Source organism: Uloborus diversus, chromosome 7, assembly GCF_026930045.1.
Source record: "Uloborus diversus isolate 005 chromosome 7, Udiv.v.3.1, whole genome shotgun sequence".
Classification (NCBI taxonomy): Eukaryota; Metazoa; Arthropoda; class Arachnida; order Araneae; family Uloboridae; genus Uloborus; species Uloborus diversus.
Window position 1 is genome coordinate 163,684,069 of NC_072737.1, and position 19,611 is coordinate 163,703,679.

Sequence of the window (19,611 nt, forward strand, 5' to 3'; positions counted from 1 at the left end):
ATGAAAACGAATTGCATTGCACAATCCCACTTCTAAAAATTTGGTAAATTAAATTGTTGGTGCAGAATGATTAAGTACCAAAGGGAGGACATTTCAAAAGCCCGATCCTCTATTTTTTTTTTTTTTTTTTTTCAATTTTATCGAATTTTTCAGTTTTTCTTTCTTTAATCAATGAATTTTTTTCAGAGAAACTAGCAAAAATGATCCATTCTTTTTTCACAGAAAAGTAATATACAGTAAGGTGGGCCGAAAACTTTTTTTTTCTTTTTGTATTTCGGTGATGGATAGTGCGGAAAAGGTACCATTGGGGTGGAGGAAAGTGCACATAAAAATCTTGAACTTTTTTGCACAATTTCTTGACCTGCCGCATTCGGATTGAAGTTTTGACCAAATGCTGTTTTTTAATGTTTTTAGCCAAAGTTAGTAAAAATAGTATGTTTCTGTTTTTGATGATGAGTTGCGCGGAAAAGGTGCCATTGGTGGTACTAAACTCACATAAAAATGTTGAAGCGAGTGGTATAGCTCTTTCATTTGCTACAAATGCGTAAAAGTTTTGGCCTTTTTTTTTTTTTTTTTTTTTGAGCAATCACGATTGCTTATTGCTTTCATTAAACTGTTTTGATGTGCTATCATTTTATTTTCCCGGCAGCATCCTCTGCCAGCACCACCGTCGGGTCGACCGGCCTCACAATGCTGCTCCTCTTGCGAAAACCGTCTCCAGGTTGCATCCATGTCCTACACATACACGCATACATACACGCACGTACACACACATACACACATTCATGCCTGCGCACAGACACAAACACACACATACTCATGCCTGCACACAGACACAAACACATATGCCTACATACACACACACGAACGCCTACACACACACGCGCGCGCGTACACACACAGCACTGCATACACAATACGCACACACATGCATACATACACTCATACACACGCAACCGCATACATGCGCCTACACAAACACACACGCTCGTGATTGCGAAAAACATAATTTGAATTCAAGATGCCAGAAATTCAAATTAATTATATATATATATATATATATATATATATATATATATATATATATATATATATATATATATATATATATATATATATATATATATATATATATATATATATATATATATATATATATATTTTTTTTTTTTTTTTTTTTTTTTTGAGTTTACAATGAATGTTGTCAAATAGTAAAAATTTTGTTTTCGCCATTTTTATCTGAATTATATAGTTTATCCCATGTGATGCCTTTTTAGATGTGTGGTGTGTCCAGGGTTGGCAAGTTTCTGCCAAGGCGGTTAAAACCACTGGTAGAAACTGGCATGGCAAAAACCAGTTTCTGCCACATTTGCGGCAGAAACTGGTAAAAACTCACAAAATGACAAAAAATTAATTATTGACACACAGTAGAAAATACATGGAAAAAATAATTAATTTGTTAACTAAAGCCCAATCAATTGTTACTTAGCAACAAATGTTACACTGTTTGGACCCTGCAGTTGTCTCTTAGAAAAGGTGGTTTCGAAAATTCAAACAGTTTTCTCAATTTAATGTGCAAAAATGAGGAACTTAGGACTATTCTTGCAACAGAAGAGCTAGCAGGCAATGCATCAAAGAACAAGCAATGTTCGTGAAACTTCCATCTGTTTATATTTTTTCAAACTGGTCCACCATCTAGTAACTGGGGAACGGTAAAAATTTGACTGGAAAAATAAGTTTGGAGAAATGGGGCCTATTTATCTTGTAAAGCTGTGACATTAGGTACATACAAAATCTAGGATAATATTGGCAGGTAAAATTCTGACACTTTCTTCTTGAAGCATGCGATAATTTCAATCACAAGCAATTTAGATAAAGCATATAAAGCGAGCAAATTGCAATCAGTAATTTCTTGTATTTAGTTCAGTATGTCACTCTTCTTGCCTAAGAACCCATCTGATTTTTGTCCTTTATTACGAGCATCTGCAATTGAAAAGTTCCCTTTTTGAACTAAATCAAGGGCACTACCATACTTAGCTTTGCCATCAATCTTTGAGTTGAACTGCACCATTGCTGCGGTCGCTCATCTGGTTTGCTAATTCTGCATTAGCTACCAGTTTGTTTGGCTCTCTTGGCTCCTTCAAGAGATTTTTCGCCTCCAGCTCATGTGATTCTTATTCGGGGTTGATGAGTGCTAAAAAGCACGAAACTGCAGTCCCCGGATGGAATAACTGAGCTGGCGGTGTATTTTAAGTATTTCTGCCTTAGCCTTGGCTTTAGGGCGGTAACTTACTACAAACTAGCAAAGTATTTTATTTTTTACAATGATGAAATGATGTTTGATATCTCAGTTTATTTAAACGAATATCATTTAGCAATTACTTTAAAAGTTAAGTAAAGTTAAAGTTATTAAAGACTCTTTTAAGTTTTTGCCAGTTTCTGCCGGTTTTTACCGGTTATAACCAGTTTCTGCCACTGGCACGGCGAAAACTAGTTTCTGCCAGCAGAAAGCCAACCCTGGGTGTGTCATAAATGAACTACTTATTGCGTATAAAATTTTTGATTTGAAATGTGCTATTCGAAAACTTTGTGCAGCTGCGCTCAAAACTAAGGTTAAACGACGCAGAACTCAACAAAGAACTGAGGATGGTGTAATGTATGTACAATTTTTGCCCGTACTTCAACAGAGACAGTTTATCTACAATATTGTAGGTATTAAAAGCTTTTTTTTTCGAGTTGAATTTCTGCATTTTAGCGCTTTTACATCTGTTACAGTTTTGCTACAGTGAAAGCATCTTTTCCTTCATGACCATCTGCAAATTCCGTGCTATTTAAGTATTGCTTATATTTACTGCATACAGCTGACGTAGGACTTCAGATTCTGAAATTGTTTCGGATACTACTATGTTTATTTCATCATTAGGCTTGAACAAAAAAAAAAGAAAAGAAAAACAAATCAGTAAAATTTTGCGGCAGATTGCGGAAAAATAACCAAAAAGGAAACATTTTAAATCCCCCGATTACAGGCAAAGCGTTTAAAGCAAAAGACAGAATTTTATTTCTTCGTACTCGAGAAAAAAATGGCAACAGATCTTTCGTCTCAATGATTTTCTTCACGCTACAAATTTTAATAAAAGCATTGTTATGGAAAGTTGAAATGAAGCACTGAATAATAATTTGAATGCTAGAAAGCCTTCGAAAAATAGGGATTTTATGCCGAAATCTGAGTATTATAATTAATAGTTTTTAACTGATGTCTCCGCTAATTATTATTGGAGGATTATTTTAAATAGCCAAACATAAAGACGGGAAAATTACGCATCTATCATACCTGGTTCGATGGACAGTTCACTGGCGTTCGGGAGAAGTAACTCGGACATAGATACATAGAAAGTCTGTACATAGATACACTCAGTTTTTAATCATATAAGATCTCGATAGGGAGGAGGGCATGTGGACGAATGATTTATGCGTCAAAAAATCGCAATATGCTCTTTCAATTGCTACCTATTTGAATCACTTTCATTATTGCGCTCTTAGTGTGGTTCCCTGGCAAGCACATGTTGTAGTACGGGCTTTATCATTGCAATAAAAGTGCATTGTTGGAGCAATAGCACTGACACAAGAGGTTTAATGTATTAGTTTATAAAACTCAGACATTAAAATATGATAGAAAAAATTATCTACCTTTCATTGTTTGGACGAAGCATTTGGAAAATCGTAAGTTGTCTGAGAGCAGAATCTTCGGTCAACCCTAGAATAAAGAGGAAAAATAAACTTCAAATGTATCCATTTCTTCAACTTCAACAAATAAAATGAATCAAATCAATGTCGAATATTTTACCTGTTGCACTCAAAGCATGTTAGGTCATTTCCAAGTCTTGGATTTTCATCAACTGTAAAAATCGCCAGCGAGACTCCGCAGAACAGCTTAACATTGAATTAGAACCCAGTATTATTTACTTAACTTCAATTTTGGTTAACTTTTATAGTGTGTTTGGTTTTTCACAGAGCTCAAAAAAAAAAAAAAAAAAAAAAAAAAAAAAAAAAAAAAAAAAAAAAAAAAAGGAAAAAAGAATTGTTAGTTTATCATAGAGCAGGGCTTCCCTAACTGTGCTCCGAGGACCCCTTGAGGGTCCTCCGAGCTTTAGAAGGAGTCCGCGGTAAACTTTAGAAAAGAAAATTTAAAATGGTGAGTGATATTAAAATAACGCTTTTTTCATTTGAAAACAAGAAATTTTCGTTGGAAATTGGTAAAATAATTAATTTTTGGGTTTGAAAATCACACAAGATTATTTGAAGGGAGCAAAAGTAGTGAGAACTTCATGAAAGGAATAATTGGTCCAACTGTGGAGACACGGCTATTGAATTTAAGATTTTTCACAATACTTTGTGGCGAATTTGAAAGCCTTCATCATTTTGTGCTTCTTCTTACAAAAGTGAGGTGGTTATCTCGTTGGAAGCCTCTTCACGATTACTAAATTTCCGTCTTAGGTCTTTTGGTCAAACACAATCCCCAACTGGCCAACATTTGCGATTTCGATGATGAAGATTTGCCAAACTTATTGTAGTTATCAGATATCATTCATGAAAATGAAGAGGACGTACTTTCAAAAAATGAAATCCAGTTAGGGCTGAATCTGTCGAGAAGAGGAAGATGAAGTGCTTTCTTGTTTTGAAGGATTTTTCAAAGAAAAATAATGTGGTGCTTTCAAAGAGACCTTCGCTTGGTAAAATATGTTAACACCGTCAAAGCATAGAAATGTCCGTACAGCGCTACATCTCAACATCTCAAGATGAAAATCCTGCAGGATCATTTATTGGTGGTCACCCACTGTTTCTGTTTCGAGATGGCCACGTCGTCTGTTGAAACGTCAAAATGAATGTTAAATGGACATAACTTCTAACTACAACTTAAAATCTACCTTAACTAACCCAATTTCTCTCTCTCTCCCTCCCCCTTCCCGCTGGAAACCGAGAAAATCCAACTGCTTGTTAAACGCCGCAAATCAAATTCTTCCATTAGCCACAACTTAACCATTACGAATACATGTTTTCCATCGCTGCAGTCCCCGAAACTAAATGCCGAAGCGGTCTAGATGCTAAACTTAACCACACAAATGCTAATACCTATTATTAAAATTGTCCAGCTAAAACAACGTGTCACTGTTTCAATCGATTCGATGCTCAATTTTGAACTTTAATGGCTTGGTTACGATTGATTTCTGGCTGATCAATTTGAGTTTACACTTATGAAATTCTAAATAAAGTTGAGCACTGTAAATTACCTATCTTGTGCTTTTTTAAATAATGAATTTTCCCTCTATACTTAGAAAAGATTACTTTAATTAAGTTCAATTAATCACTAATTACAAGTGTATATTCTTTCTAATAATAGGAGTCCGCACTGAATATCCACTATAAGTGTTAGAAACTGAAGTGAAGAGAGGTCCAATTGAATGATAGATGTGTGCACGAGACATCGTTAGAACACTGAAAAATAAAATTAAAATCAGTTGGAGTTTAAAAATGGTGCTGTAATGCACAAAATGTTTTTGGCTCTGTAGTTTTCTGGTAGTTTAGCAAAATAAATGTCTTTTTTATGAAGAAAAGGTGAACTTCTTGGATTCCAGCACCACGCATTAAGTAATGCAGTCCTGATAAAATAACTCATTGTTAGAATTTGAGTTTGTATTCAACATAATTTTGGCGTCCGTGACAGGACGGGTGCTTGGAACTTGTATAAGAAGATGGATTTAACTACATTGAAAGCTCAGAGAAAAGGACTGAGGGCGTCTTTTACCCTCAGTATGAAAAAAATTGAAGCTGAACTTTTGAAGGAAATTACTGGTTCGGATGAACTTTTAATTTTAAGAAATCAGATTTCTGACAAATTCAAGCGGCTAGATGATTGTCAGAGCATAATATCTGAGCTGTTGTTGAAAGATAAAAATGCCGAGGAGGCTTATTATAAAGATTGTGAAGAAGCAGAAAATTATCGGGACAAGTTTATTCAAATTTGCTCTCTGCTTGATTTAAAGTTTGAAAATGTTCAGCGTAATGGGAACATTAGTAAGCGCAACTTTAAGCTTCCGACGATAGAACTTAAAAAGTTTAACGGCGAAGCAAGAGAATTTTTAAATTTTTGGAGCCAATTCAAGAAAATCCATGAGGACAAGGGCATTGATAATGAAGATAAAATGCAATATTTAATTCAATCGATGGAACCTGGTTCGAAGGCAGAAAGATTAGTGCTGAGTTTCCCTGCTACCGGAGAAAATTATAGTAAAGCAATACAGCAGTTAAAGGAAAGATTTGGCCGTGATGATCTGCTGGTGCAAGTATATGTTCGAGATTTATTGAGATTAATTATGAAAAATGCTGCCGCAGGACGGGGGAAAGCTGATCTTCCATCCCTCTATGACGAATTGGAAGGAAAACTTCGTGCGTTGGAAACTCTTGGACGGACCAAAGAGAAGTATGGAGATTTCTTGACACCTTTGGTTGAGAGCTGTCTGCCGGAAGAAATTTTAGTGACGTGGGAAAGAAGCCGTAACCATGATTTAACCGAAGATAAGAACTGTCGCACTTTAGAGCAGTTAATGAACTTTCTTCGCCAAGAAGTCAATGGAGAAGAAATGGTTCGCCTCGCAAGAACTGGCTTCGGCACGAACTCAAATTTGCGCAAACGAGAGCCCACAACTGAGAAGGAAAGCGACCTAGCGACAGCTGCAGCGTTAGTAAGTACTGAGAAAAAGGGTAAGCGATTTGAAAGTTGTATTTTTTGTGGAAAAAGTCATCCAAGTAAAAGATGTTTCATTGCAAAAAAGATGACTGTAAATGAAAAACAAAAAATATTGTTAAAAAAGGGCGTTGTTTTATATGTTTTAATTCAAATCATATTAGTAAATATTGTAATGTAAAAAGAGAGTTAAAATGCAATGGTTGTGGGGAACCGCATTTTTGTGTAATGTGTCCAAAGCTAGAAGACAAAAATTGTGAGTCTAAAGATGTAGTTTCTAAGTCTGAAAATTCTCTCTCTAACTTTGATAAAACTCAAACTGTATTTTTGCAAACTCTGTGTGTTCGGATTAAATGTAATAATCGAGAAAAAATAATTCGGGCTTTGGCAGATTCTGGTAGTCAAAGTAGTTATGTAAGTCAGAAAGTTTTGTCTGAGCTGAAAGCAACTCCACTTCGTGAAGAAACTGATTCACTCGTTATTTGGGGGGAGGGAAACGAACCCAAAACGGCATAAGATATTCACTGTTGAAGTGAGGGGTTTGAAAGGGTCTTTTGCTTGTAGTTTTGAAGCTCTTTCTGAAAGGAAAATTTGTAGTTTTATACCAAAAGTTTGCAATCCTTATATTTTGAATGAATTAAAGAAAAAGAATATTGAAGTTTCTGATTCCCTTTGTAAAATTAAAGAAATTGATCTTTTAATAGGGGCAGATGTTTTAGGAAAATTGCTGACGGGACGTTCAGTAGATTTAGACTCCGGCCTTACTGCCGTAGAAATGAAGCTTGGGTGGACTGTTATGGGTAAGCAAAACACGAATGAGAAAGATAATGTTTTCAAAACATTATCGATGCATGTTAAAAATATTCCTTTGAATGAATTGTGGGAACTTGAAAGTATAGGAATAACAGATCCCACTTGCAATGTTAATAAGAAAGCATGCATAGGAGAACATTTAGCTGAATTTGAGGATTAATTGAAAATTCTTCCTTGTGGAAGATATGAAGTAGAGCTTCCTTGGAAGCATGATTTTTCGAGCTTACCAGATAATAAGGATTTAGCCTGGAAAGGGAACGAAAAAATTATTAAGTCAAAATGTAGTAATTTGCTTGAGAATTACCAAAATGTATTCAAAGAATGGGAAAACTTGAATATTATTGAGCGCGTACCAGATTCGGAATTAGAGAATAAGTGCCACTATCTACCACATAAGCCTGTTATAAAAATAGATAGTAAGACCACAAAAGTTCGGCCTGTTTTTGATGCTTCAGCATCCCAGAGAGGTAAGTCTTCTTTGAATGAATGCTTGTTTAAAGGAATGAACCTCATTGAACTAATACCTGATATTGATAGATTGAGGTTGCATCCTATAGGGTTGAGTGTAGGTATTGAAAAGGTATATAGCCCTCCTGAATATGAGATTGCACAGAAGTTGGAATGTTCTTTCTTTGTGGACAATTGTGTAACAGGGGTTCATAATACTGAAGAAGAAGCGAAGTTCGTCGAACAATCGCAACTTATTATGTCAAAGGGATGTTTTAACTTGCGAGTGTTTGAAAGCAATGTAGCTTCTGAAAATGTTACGAAGCATTTAGGGGAAGCGTCTATTTTAGGAATTTTATGGAATTTGGATAATGACACTCTAAGGTATAATATAAATATAGAAGCATTGACTTGTGAAACAAAAATTATAAAGCGTTTAATTTTATTTAAAGTGCAAAAGATTTTTGATCCCATCGGCTTATTAAGCCCTGCTACATTGCTTCCTAAACTGATACTGCAAGATGCTTGGAAGTTAAAACATTCCTGGGATTTAGAACTACCCCCTGATATTGTAAATAAATTTTTGAAATGTTTCCAGGAAATTGCATTGTCAAATAACGTAACTTTGCCATGCTACATAATAACCAATTCTACAACAGAACTGTATGTATTTGTGGATACTTCTAAAGAAACCTACGTGGCGTGCGTCTACGATCGTTCAGTAGTGGAAATTGAAGTTGAAATATATCTCGTTAGGTCTAAATATAGAGTAGATCCCCTAAAATCACTGAGTATTCCTCGGTTAGAGCTTATCGCTTGCTGCATAGGTGCTAGACTTTTGCAAGAAAAATGGAAATTGATTCAGCCTGAGTTGTGGAAACATATTTTTGGAACAATGAATATAGCTGATGTATTGTCGCGAGAATTCAGCCCTAGACAATTCTTTGACTTCAAGCGGTGGGAATTACCGACCTGGCTGAAGTTGTCGCCAGAAAAGTGGCTATTAAGTGAAGTAGATTGGAGACCAAAAGAAGTAGACGCGAAGAGAAAAATATTAACAATTACCACTATTGATCTGAATCTGGACGCACCGCTTTTGCCTCCAAAGTTGGTTCGTATTGTTAATGAATTACTAAAACAAAGTCTTGGCAAATCATTATTAAATTATGATGAGCTGAACACATTGATATGTGATTGTGAATTAGTAATTAATTCAAAGTCTCTAACATATGTGTCAGAAAACCCTCAGGAGTTGATTCCTCTCACACTTGCAATGTTGCTTATTGAAAACTGTAGTTCGGATATTACAGATATTGATCATGTGGATGTGCAAAGTCTAAGAAGGAGAATAAGATATAGATATAAGCTGTTCATTGATTTAAGACAGCGTTTCAGAAAAGAATATTTAGGCCAATTAATTCAAAAACACAATGAGAAGCCAACCCGAGAGCCAAGAGTTGGCGAAATTGTTTTAATTGGCGACGATAATAAAAAACGCGTGTTTTGGCCTTTGGCGAAAATTATTGAATTGATTCCTGGACGAGATAAAAGGGTTCGCGCTGTTAGGCTCAAAACTCAAAATGGGATTTTTGTTCGTCCAGTGGAACGTGTTTACCCATTGGAGATACGTACTGATGATGAGGCGGTTGCAATTTCCGACAAAGCCATGAGTGTGATGGAATCAAATCCTAAGGAAGGTGTTCAGAAGACTTCTGTTAAAAAGTGTTATCCTGATACTGTTCTGGAAAAATATACCAGATCTGGAAGGTGTGTGAAAGTACCAAAAAGACTGGATCTTTTAAATAATGAGTGTTACATGTTTGAGACCCTTCCCAGAGTCTCAAAGGGGGGAGGTATCCCCACTTGAAAGGATCTCAAAAAAAAACTTAAAAAAAAAAGTTGAGAAAATCTATAGGTATTTGGCCCACTTCATTAGCCTACATCTTAAGAAAATCTACAGACTGAAGATCTCTAGATTTTCTGCAGAATGTTCTGAAGTTGAGAAAATCTGAAGGTATTTGGCCCACTTTTAAGCCTAAATCTTAAGAAAATCTACAGACTTAAGATCTGTAGATTTTCTGTAAAAAGCTCTGAAGAAAATCTTCAAATTTTTATTCTCAAGGTTTTCTTAGAATATATAGGCTTAAAGTGGGCCAAATAACTTGAGATTTTCTGAAGGTGGGCGTTTCTGAAGATTTTCTTTAAAAATTAATTTTTTCAGAAAATTTTATTTATTTATTTATTTATTTCGAAAAATACAGTAATTAAGAAAATCTTAGAACTCTTTCGGCTAAAACATAGTTCAAAATGATTTGAAACTCCCTAAAAATTGCATAATGATAATGTATTTAATCTAGATTTGATTATGTGCGTAGATCATCCAAATAAAAGCTTAAGAAGCATTTGAAATTTCAATCTACATACATGAGATGCTGTCATGATAAAAATTTCCTACCAGAAATAACTTGGAATGTAGTATTTAAAATTAGTTCAGAAGAATAAACCTAGAGTTTTTTTTTTTTTTTTCGTTGTGCTTGGCAAAAACAGATACCTTGAAATAAGATTTTTTAATTTAGACTAAAATGTGTTCACCGTACTGATGTAGGACAACGTATACAATGTGTTTTTAATTCATTGGTGTTATGAATAGGATACACTTTTTTATTTCTTGTAGATGGTACTAATTTTTTTAAGATAATGGTCATAAGTCAAATATTTCACACAGAAATTGACAACAGAAATCCCTTTTACTTCAAGAACAGTTAGTTATATTGTTGAAAATTTTGTTGTGAAAAGTATTTCATTGGCTATTTGAGAAGTGGTATGCACCTGAATATTTTTCCAATCAGAGTAGGAAGAATATAATTTAATGGGAAGATAGTAATAACCTTGATTTTTTTTTTTTACATTATAATATATATTTGCTCTACTCTGATTTTAAAAACATATATACTGTCAGCCCTGCTTAATTGAATACTGTCAGTTCCAAGAAATATTATTTGATTAAGCGGGGAAATACTTTTTATCATACCAAATTGACAACATTTGTCTTAAAATGTAATAATAATGAATCAATAACTATATAATGAGAGTAATGTTTTTGGTAAAAATATATTGAAACAAGCTGAGTGAACAACAAAATAATAGGTATAATAATTTTAAATATATATTAGAAGGGTGCAAGGAAAAAAATGTAACTTACAACCTCATCTGTTGTATGCATAAAATATAATTTAATATTTTTACATGAATAATTGTTCATACGTAATTAATTTTTAAATTACTTAAAAAAACTTCTTAGCAAAATATTGTGAAAGCTGATCAATATTGTTTGATTAAGCGAGGATCTTTGACATTTCCTCAGTGGGGAAGTATTCGGTTCCAAAAGGTTTTATTCATATTTGGGGTATTTGTTTATCCGTTACCCGTTTAAGCGGGGCTGGCAGTATATATAAGAATACACACAATATAAATTTTTTGTTCTGATATGAGATATTTAGCATCAACTCTACACTTCTGAGACTTAATTGTGCAACAATTTCTTTATTCCTAAACACATTTAAATATATATTACTGTGAAAGCTTTAAATAAGAGAATGTTGACTTTCACTGTCTCATGTGGACAGTTGCCAGATATTTCAAACTTTTAGTTTCATGTAGAGTGAAACTTTGGAAACTCGACTTACGGATAACTCGACTAACCTGGTAGCTCAACATTTATTTTCCTTATGGTTGGCTCAATGCTAATTTCAATGGGTTAAAATCTCTCTAACTTGACGCACATTTGCAGGAACCCCTATAAGTCAACATCCAATTGCTATTCTAGTCCACAATTTTTTCTTTCAACATTCTTTCATACTGACCTTTTCTCAGAACCTTACGCTGTGATTTCTTGGTCAGTCAATCTTTTTTGGGAAGTTCTTTTAGAGAATTCCATTTTTATCCAGGGGAGTCAGCCACCACTCTGTGCTGTTAGTGCAATTCTAAAAGGCTAAGGTAAGATAAATGTCTTCTAGAGAAAGGTGGCACTGTGACATGTTTTTCAAACAAGGATGAGCAGGACTTTATCTTAAGACGTGGCTGACAAGAATCTGTTTTATCTCTTTAAAAAAAATAATGGCGAATTTATTATGTACTTTTTAAAATTAGAAAATTCTTTTACTGGAATAAACTTTCATAACGTGAATGTTAAGCATTTGTAAGTGATAAGGCTTCAGAGTAGAGGGAAAAAATGACCGGCCCCGACTCTGGGAATTTTAGATCCTTAGACTACGACGCCACTAGCAATGGCAGAGTTGCAGGTTTTGGGAGAAAATGACCGACTCAGACTCTTGCAGTTTTAAAACTTTGACTCCTTTGCCCCAAAACATGTCAGTCATTGACTCCGCAGCCCTGGTAAGTGATACAGAAACTGTTTAGGAATTACAATTATGGAACCTCAGTAAGTTGACTTCCGCTTCAGTCGACATGTTTTCATGTTCCTCAAGGGTGTGAATTCAGACCTGACTGACAAGAATCTGTATTATCTCTTTTCAAAAATTATGGATTTATTATGTACTTTTCAAAATAAGAAAATTCATATACTGGAATTAGTTTCCATGATGTAAATGTTAAGCATTAGAAAGTGATAGGGCTGTGGTGTAGGGAGGGAAAATTACCGGTTCTGACTCGGGAAATTTCATAGCCTTAGACTACGACTCCGCGAGCAGTGGCAGAGTTGCGGGCTTAGGAAGAAAAAAACTGACGCTTGAAATTTTAAACCTTCGACTCCTGAATCGGACTCTTTTGTCCTAAAATCTGTCAGTCTCTGACTCTGCAACCTTGGTAAGTAAAAGTGATACAGAAACTCTTCAGGAATTAAAATTATGGAACCTCAATAAGTTGACATCCACTTAAATCAACATGTTTTTAATTTCCCTTGGGGTGACGAGTTATGAAGCTCCACTGTATATATATTCAGTGATGTAACCATCAATTTTTCTGAGGTTATACTTCCAGTAATCCATTATCCACAATTGTTGTACGTGATCATATACATAGTATATTATAATATGAAAATTTATGCAATTTGATATTATATGTCTAAACAATGTTTGAGAGTATACAGCATATATATGAAGTATACCCTATGGGAACACCACTGTATATATTTCAGTAGCGTCACTACAAAGAGCGATGTTTAATCATTCAAATTTTAGCGAAAATAGAGCACTATATTGCAGGGAGGGAGAAGTTATTTAAAGGTATATACTTCCTTTAATTATAAACCTAAATTTTATCAAATTTTTAGATCAGACAAGATAAACAATAATAATGTAGGGCAATCACATGTGTTTATGTATGCAGAGGCACTGAAAATCATGCAAGTGCAGGTGCTACATTTAGAGTTTTGAAATCCATGACTTTAATTGCAACTTTCCATGACTCATGAGTTACAATTTCGTAGAAAAAACATTCATTTTTCACAAGAATACCGAAATTTAGTGTTTTGTGAAAAATAAAATTTCAACCACATGAACTACAGTTAGACATTAAATTAAAGCGAAATGTAATGAGCTGAACTACTATTGTAACTAAAAAACAGAAATAATAAATTTCAAGAACATTTTCTGGTTTTCAACAAATCATACAAAAATTAGGTAGGAATTTTCATGAAAGCAAATTTATTATTTTTTCCTTGAAATATCTGATATAATACACAATAATCTCTCAATTACTAAAAATACTGATTTTACAAAACAAAGGAACCTGCTAAACTGGTTTTATTTACTGCATTTTTTTTTTTTTTTTGAAATTTACTTTTAAAAATATGTTATTTTAAGAAGAGAGAAAGATGCTAAGATTTAATTCGTTTGAAAGCTAGCAGTTTTCTTTTTCAAATGCGTGACTATCAATAATTTACTAATTACTAAAATCAAGTTCAGAATCAACCAAATGAAATAAATAATCAGAATAAAATAAACAATTAAATTAACTTACCAACTTGATCAACAAAATTTTAGGAAAACCTACAAATATTTGAAACATTCCCAATGTTGTGTAAACTACATTTCCACACTTATGAATAATTTTAGATAAAAATTACCCGAGCTTCCCATTTTCTATCAATATTTTTAAATGTTCCAAACAGGCAAGTAAGTGGTAATGGTGTATTTTCATTCTTGACCCTGTAATGAATATGCATAGATATTACAGAGGCACATGTTGTGCGCACATACATTTGCTGTAGATATGTGCATTGCCTGATAATATTTAATTAATATCTATACTAAGCATTATCTTCAAAAACGGTAAAGTAATGCAAACAATTCCATTTTTGCTGTCATGGATATATGATTGGAAAAAAAGCTAATGGGATTGTCATTTATTTTCATCTTTCAACTGCATATTGTTTTTCATTCCTGCAGATATTTTTGAATTTTCAGCGTGATGCTTGATGTGAATAAGTTCTTTTCTTACTGTAAGAATAAGTTCTTGGCTAATGTGAAATTTTTGAAAATCAACTCTTTTCGTGCTTTGAAAAAGTGCATAAATAAGATATTATGAATGTAGAATCAGAATTAAAATTTTAACATTTTTTAGCAATATATTTTTACCTTTTTAAGCATAAAGTAGAAGCAATCGTATGTAAAAGAGATACAGTAGAGTCTCAGAACTGGATAACTTGGCAGACTCTCAGAAACACATTGAGAAGGGTGAAAATACTGTTGTTAAACCCCATTCCCGAATTCCTGGCATTACCAAATTCGGCCACCGTTTAGTCAACATTAGGGTAAGTTTTTTGACTCTGCTGCACACGGTACTTGCCACAATTGTGCAAAATCTAGGAATGTAGTGATTTCATAAGCACTGTGTGCATTTTAGGAGCACTAATATAAAATAATTATCCCCTCACACAAGCTGATTAGAAAATCTTGTTTTTTTTCTTATTTTAAATGCAATTTAACGCATTACACAAAACAAAGCTTTCGTAGAACTTTCCACACAACTTAAAAGGAGTTTGAGATATAAGAGAACTTTGTATTGAAAAAACTAAATTATTTTAGGACTGAGTGAAATCCTCGAGATAAAGAAATATTTGAGTTGTAAGGCTTCGTGTTATCGAGAGTTGACTGAATAGGACACCTTTGATCATGCCTGGATTTGTAACTTTTGGGCCCCCTAACTGTCCACCAGAATATGCTATGGCACTAATGGCCACTGCCGTTTTAGAGGCGTGCCCCCCCCCCTTCCCCACATGGCAGGTACGTTAATTTGGGCCTGCCTTTGAAGACATTACGGTAAGGAACAGGGGGAGGGGGAGAGAACACTATTACGTAAGTTTTGAGGAATGGAAGTTAAAAATTTATCTAAGACGATCTTCCATGATGTTACAAGGCGGAGGTTCGCGAATTTATAAAAAGGTAAATATCTGAAATCAATCTATTCCTCCTTCTTCATTTGCACCTGCGGAGAATACAAATTAAAAAATTTGGGGCAGTCTCGAAAAGTTTCACAACAAGGTAGGATTAATCAAGTTGGAATTTAAACAAAGCATATCAACCTATACTTCTAGTCCGGCAAACTTAAATAATTTTTTAAAGCAAATGAAACAACGTTAAAAGCACAAATGTGCAAGAGCACTGTAGACACGTCAGTGGCGACTCGTCACTATGGGCCGAGCCCACTCGGAAAAATCGTGCATAGTTAGATTATATAAAAATGTCTTTTTGTGTTTAAGTTTTAAATAAAATCAGGCATGAAACTGATTTTAAATTTTAGCACTCTGCTAATCGCTAATATAAGAAAAAAGTGTTCCTTTTCTAGTGACTAGCAACAGCGCTTTAAGAATGATCCTTCAGGCCATTTCAACAACGGCCCATGACTTAACCAACTGCGAGCATTACGAAAACGGCAAGCGACGTCACCCCGAACGATGTATATGGGCCGGCTCCCTTCCTGCCTCTTCGAAAAATATCTTCATCTAATAGCAACAGTAGAAGCAGTGGGAAGAATGTGTCTCGTCTCATGTCGCTTATACAATGTTTCAGTGAGGCAAAGGGCAGAAATTTCGGAGCCCACCCCACGGGGAAAGGAAAAGTTCTCTCATCGATTTCTCTTTCTCTCTTTTGATTTAATCCATTTTTTTCCTTTTCTTTAATCTTAAACGGCTGTTACTATCAGGTATTGGTGTTTACAATATTTTGGGTTCCCACTCATTTCATTGCATGGGATACCTATTTTAATTTGTTTATTTATCTTTATGGAACTAAGAGCGCATTTTCGAAATTTCTGAATGGAGATTTTATTTTCGAAAAGGCGTTTGCCATTTTTTAAGTTTCATTTTGAATTTAGGTTCAGTTGGTTTTCAGTGTCGGGATAGTATAATAAGAGTTAAGACTATTTTTTTAATTAAAAGCTGTTCCTAAAATAGTCTTCATTGAGTGTGACTTTTTCAATTTTCTTTCAAGCTAGATATTTGGTTAAAGTAATAAATCTTAGTCGTGTTGGGCTTATTGTCATGCCTCTACTACACTAGAATATTCTAGCACTGAGCAAACCTAAATTATTACTCAATCAAAAGTAATTTAATTTTCTTATAAAAACAACATATTAGTAATTAAGTAAACTGCGTGTTTCTAGAAAAATTAGTTACCAGTTTCGTAATTTGATATAAACAAAGCATTTTAGAGTGAAAGTTAATGCTGCTGCATGATCCCAGTCACAATCTAATTTTTGCTATCCTGCATGGGAAAAAGAGGGGGGGGGGGTCTCATTGGTCTTCATTGCTGTATTATTTGGCATACTCACCTTAGTTCTCTTCAATTTATGTTTTCCTTTATTTGTGAAAACTTTTATACAATTGTCAGAGGCAACCCAAACTAAAACTTTTAGGAGGAGAGTGGTTAAGTTGTCAATTTACAAAATGAAACTCTGAACTTTACCAAATGATAAAAAATTAGCATCCACACGTACTTAAATATAATTAGAGGATACTCTGGGCCTAAACAGCTATATGGACTCCAAATTTGCCAAATAAAGAATATTTTGGGAGGCCACAATGACTTTCATCGGGGTGCCCCTGATAACAGCGGGCCCACCCGCCAAATTAAGCCACAAGCCACCGAGACACGTGTTTCTGTATTACAAGGAACATCTTTTTCAGTGCATAAAATGCGAGATAATGAATGTAAAAAAAAATCGGATATTTGTCAGATGTCTTTAAATCCGTAAGCTCACATTTTGTGAATTAAAAAAAGCATTCCTTGTAATGCCAAAACACGTGTTTGCAGTGTTCCTGCACATTTGTGCTTTTGACGTTGTTTTATTTTTTAAGAAAAGGTATTTTTATGCTTCTTATAAATAATTTTCGAAGTGGCAAAAATCCATTTAATAATATTAACATTTCATATTTTCTGTACTTACCTTTTTGCTCCATTTTTAATAAATAAGTTTTATCAACTTTGGGGCTTTAAAATATAAGATTTACTCCATTGAAGCATAACAAACTTCATTATTCTCAAAATTTGAATTTTAAATGACTGCGGTATATTATATGCTAGCACTTTTTTATTAATTGTAAAATCCGCTTTGAACAATATTCAATTTTTTACAACTACTCGGTATTGGCCGAGTACCTGATCAAAATTTGGCCGAGTACCGAGTACTCGGCAAATTGTCTGAGTAAGTCGAGTACCGAGTAGTTACCGAGTACTCAGTACGTCTCTAATTTAAGCTATTTTTTATACTTATTGACAAAAAATGAAAGACGTATGCGGTAGGTTTCTGGCAAGGGGGACTGACCTGATAATAAATGTGTCAGCTATAGTGTATAAGTCTGCCTTGCTACGCTTTCACTCATTCTCCGTTTTGTTCTTAATTTCGGGTTACTTATTAATTAGAAATTTTTTACTTACATTCAAGTTTTCATTTAAATTTTTCACCATATAGTCAAGTAACATGCGTCTATCTTTCCATGCTTGTCTACTTGCACATTGCTCAATTTATTTTTAACTATACATTTGATATTTGAGTCTTATTATGTGAAATTCGTTTTTCTTTAGGTTACTTCTATGCATTAAGTTACTCACAGTCAACTGTAGTTTCAATTTCGTGCAAATAACGTTATAAATAAAAATAATCATAATAAAAGTAAAAAGAAAAAACCCGAACATATCAAATAAAACGAACAATGTTTCAACTACCAAAACACGCAATAAAAGCTGCACATGAACAAAAGTGCGATTTTTTTTCCTCACATTAATATGAAAATTAAAGCACAGTAGGGACATCAAAGACTCAATTTGCATTAAACAAAAACAAAGAAATAACGAAGCTGAAAATTTAAAATATCTAAAGAATTAACTAGCAATTATAAGCACGTGTTTTACGTTAACAAGCCCAGCGATTTGGCGATATACGATAGTAAAGAAATCACATGACAACAAAAACCCTGTAGAAAAAAAACCTGTAGCTCAATTAATATGAGCAAAAGCAGTTTAAAGACAAAATAAAGCTTAAAATTATAATAATAGCGGAAAAAAAATTGAATGAGCGGAAGCGAAAATCATGGAAGAGGCATACAAGCAGGTAAACAAATCGCCGGTCGCCGGTAAAGCTGGAAGCAAGTTCTCTTCACTTCAAGCCCGAAACTGATTAGTTTGGAGCAAAAAAAATATGAAAAAAAGTGATTCATAAATCATTAAATTTAAAAAAAAAGCAACGAATTAAGAAAAAAAAAATGCAGCATTTTCGGACAAACTATCAGAATATGAACTAGTGTTGTATTAATTTTCATTGTCGTGAATTGCTTAGATTTTGCTGGACTCTAGATTTTTGCAGTAAGACAGGAAAGTTATTGCGCAATCAAAAGTTAATTTCATTTAAAGATTGGTTCTTTTATGTCAATCGTATCTTGTTTTTATGGATAAAAATGTAGAAATATGTGTTCAATTTGTATAATTTTAATTTAAAAAGTAAGCATTGTACTATCACAGATTATATTCTTAAAATCTAAAGGACACCTATGTTCTCAATACTTTCCATCGAAAAACTCCATTCGACATCAACATTTAATAAAAGAAAAAAAAAGTGTACAATTTCCCCCAAAGAGCTATTTTATGACTCAATATTTAATTTTACATGACTTTGGATTTCTTACTTTTTTTTTAGAATCTCAAAATTTCAGTCATTGTAAAAAAAAAAAGTGTAAACATTCCGTTTCACAGACTTTCTGGCGAAACGCCCTAGAGGGTCTATCCCCCCCCGCGCAAAGGGGTGAAAACCCCTCATGTAAACTCCTGAGCATTAAGAGCCTGTTTCATATTTAGTAATGATCCGATGCAAACTGTGGATTAGTATTAAAAAAAAAACTCCATGGGGGCGACCCCCCCGCCCCCCACATATGGGCGAAAACCCACCTATGCGAGTTCCTACTGATCAAAGGATTTCTGTGTCAAATTTGTGAAAGATCCGACGAAAACAGATATTGTACAAAGAAGACAGCCCAATGAGGGGGGGTCGCCCCCCCCTCATTAAGGGTCCCCCCCACCCACAGTCGAGATTCTCCTTTCGTAAATTTCTGAGCATTGAACGACCTCTGTTCAAATTTAGCAAAGATCCGATGTAAG

The 19,611-nt window shown here is 34.2% G+C and overlaps 1 protein-coding gene across 1 annotated transcript in view; it reads left to right on the plus strand.

The window, feature by feature from the left end:
- The first annotated feature begins 5,750 nt into the window (after positions 1-5,750).
- The window catches only part of LOC129226974 (uncharacterized), a 58,593-nt gene continuing 44,732 nt past the window's right edge, over positions 5,751-19,611 (plus strand). The window contains exon 1 of the mRNA XM_054861603.1: positions 5,751-6,740. Coding sequence (XP_054717578.1) covers positions 5,751-6,740 — 990 coding nt within the window. The remainder of the gene's footprint in view (positions 6,741-19,611) is intronic.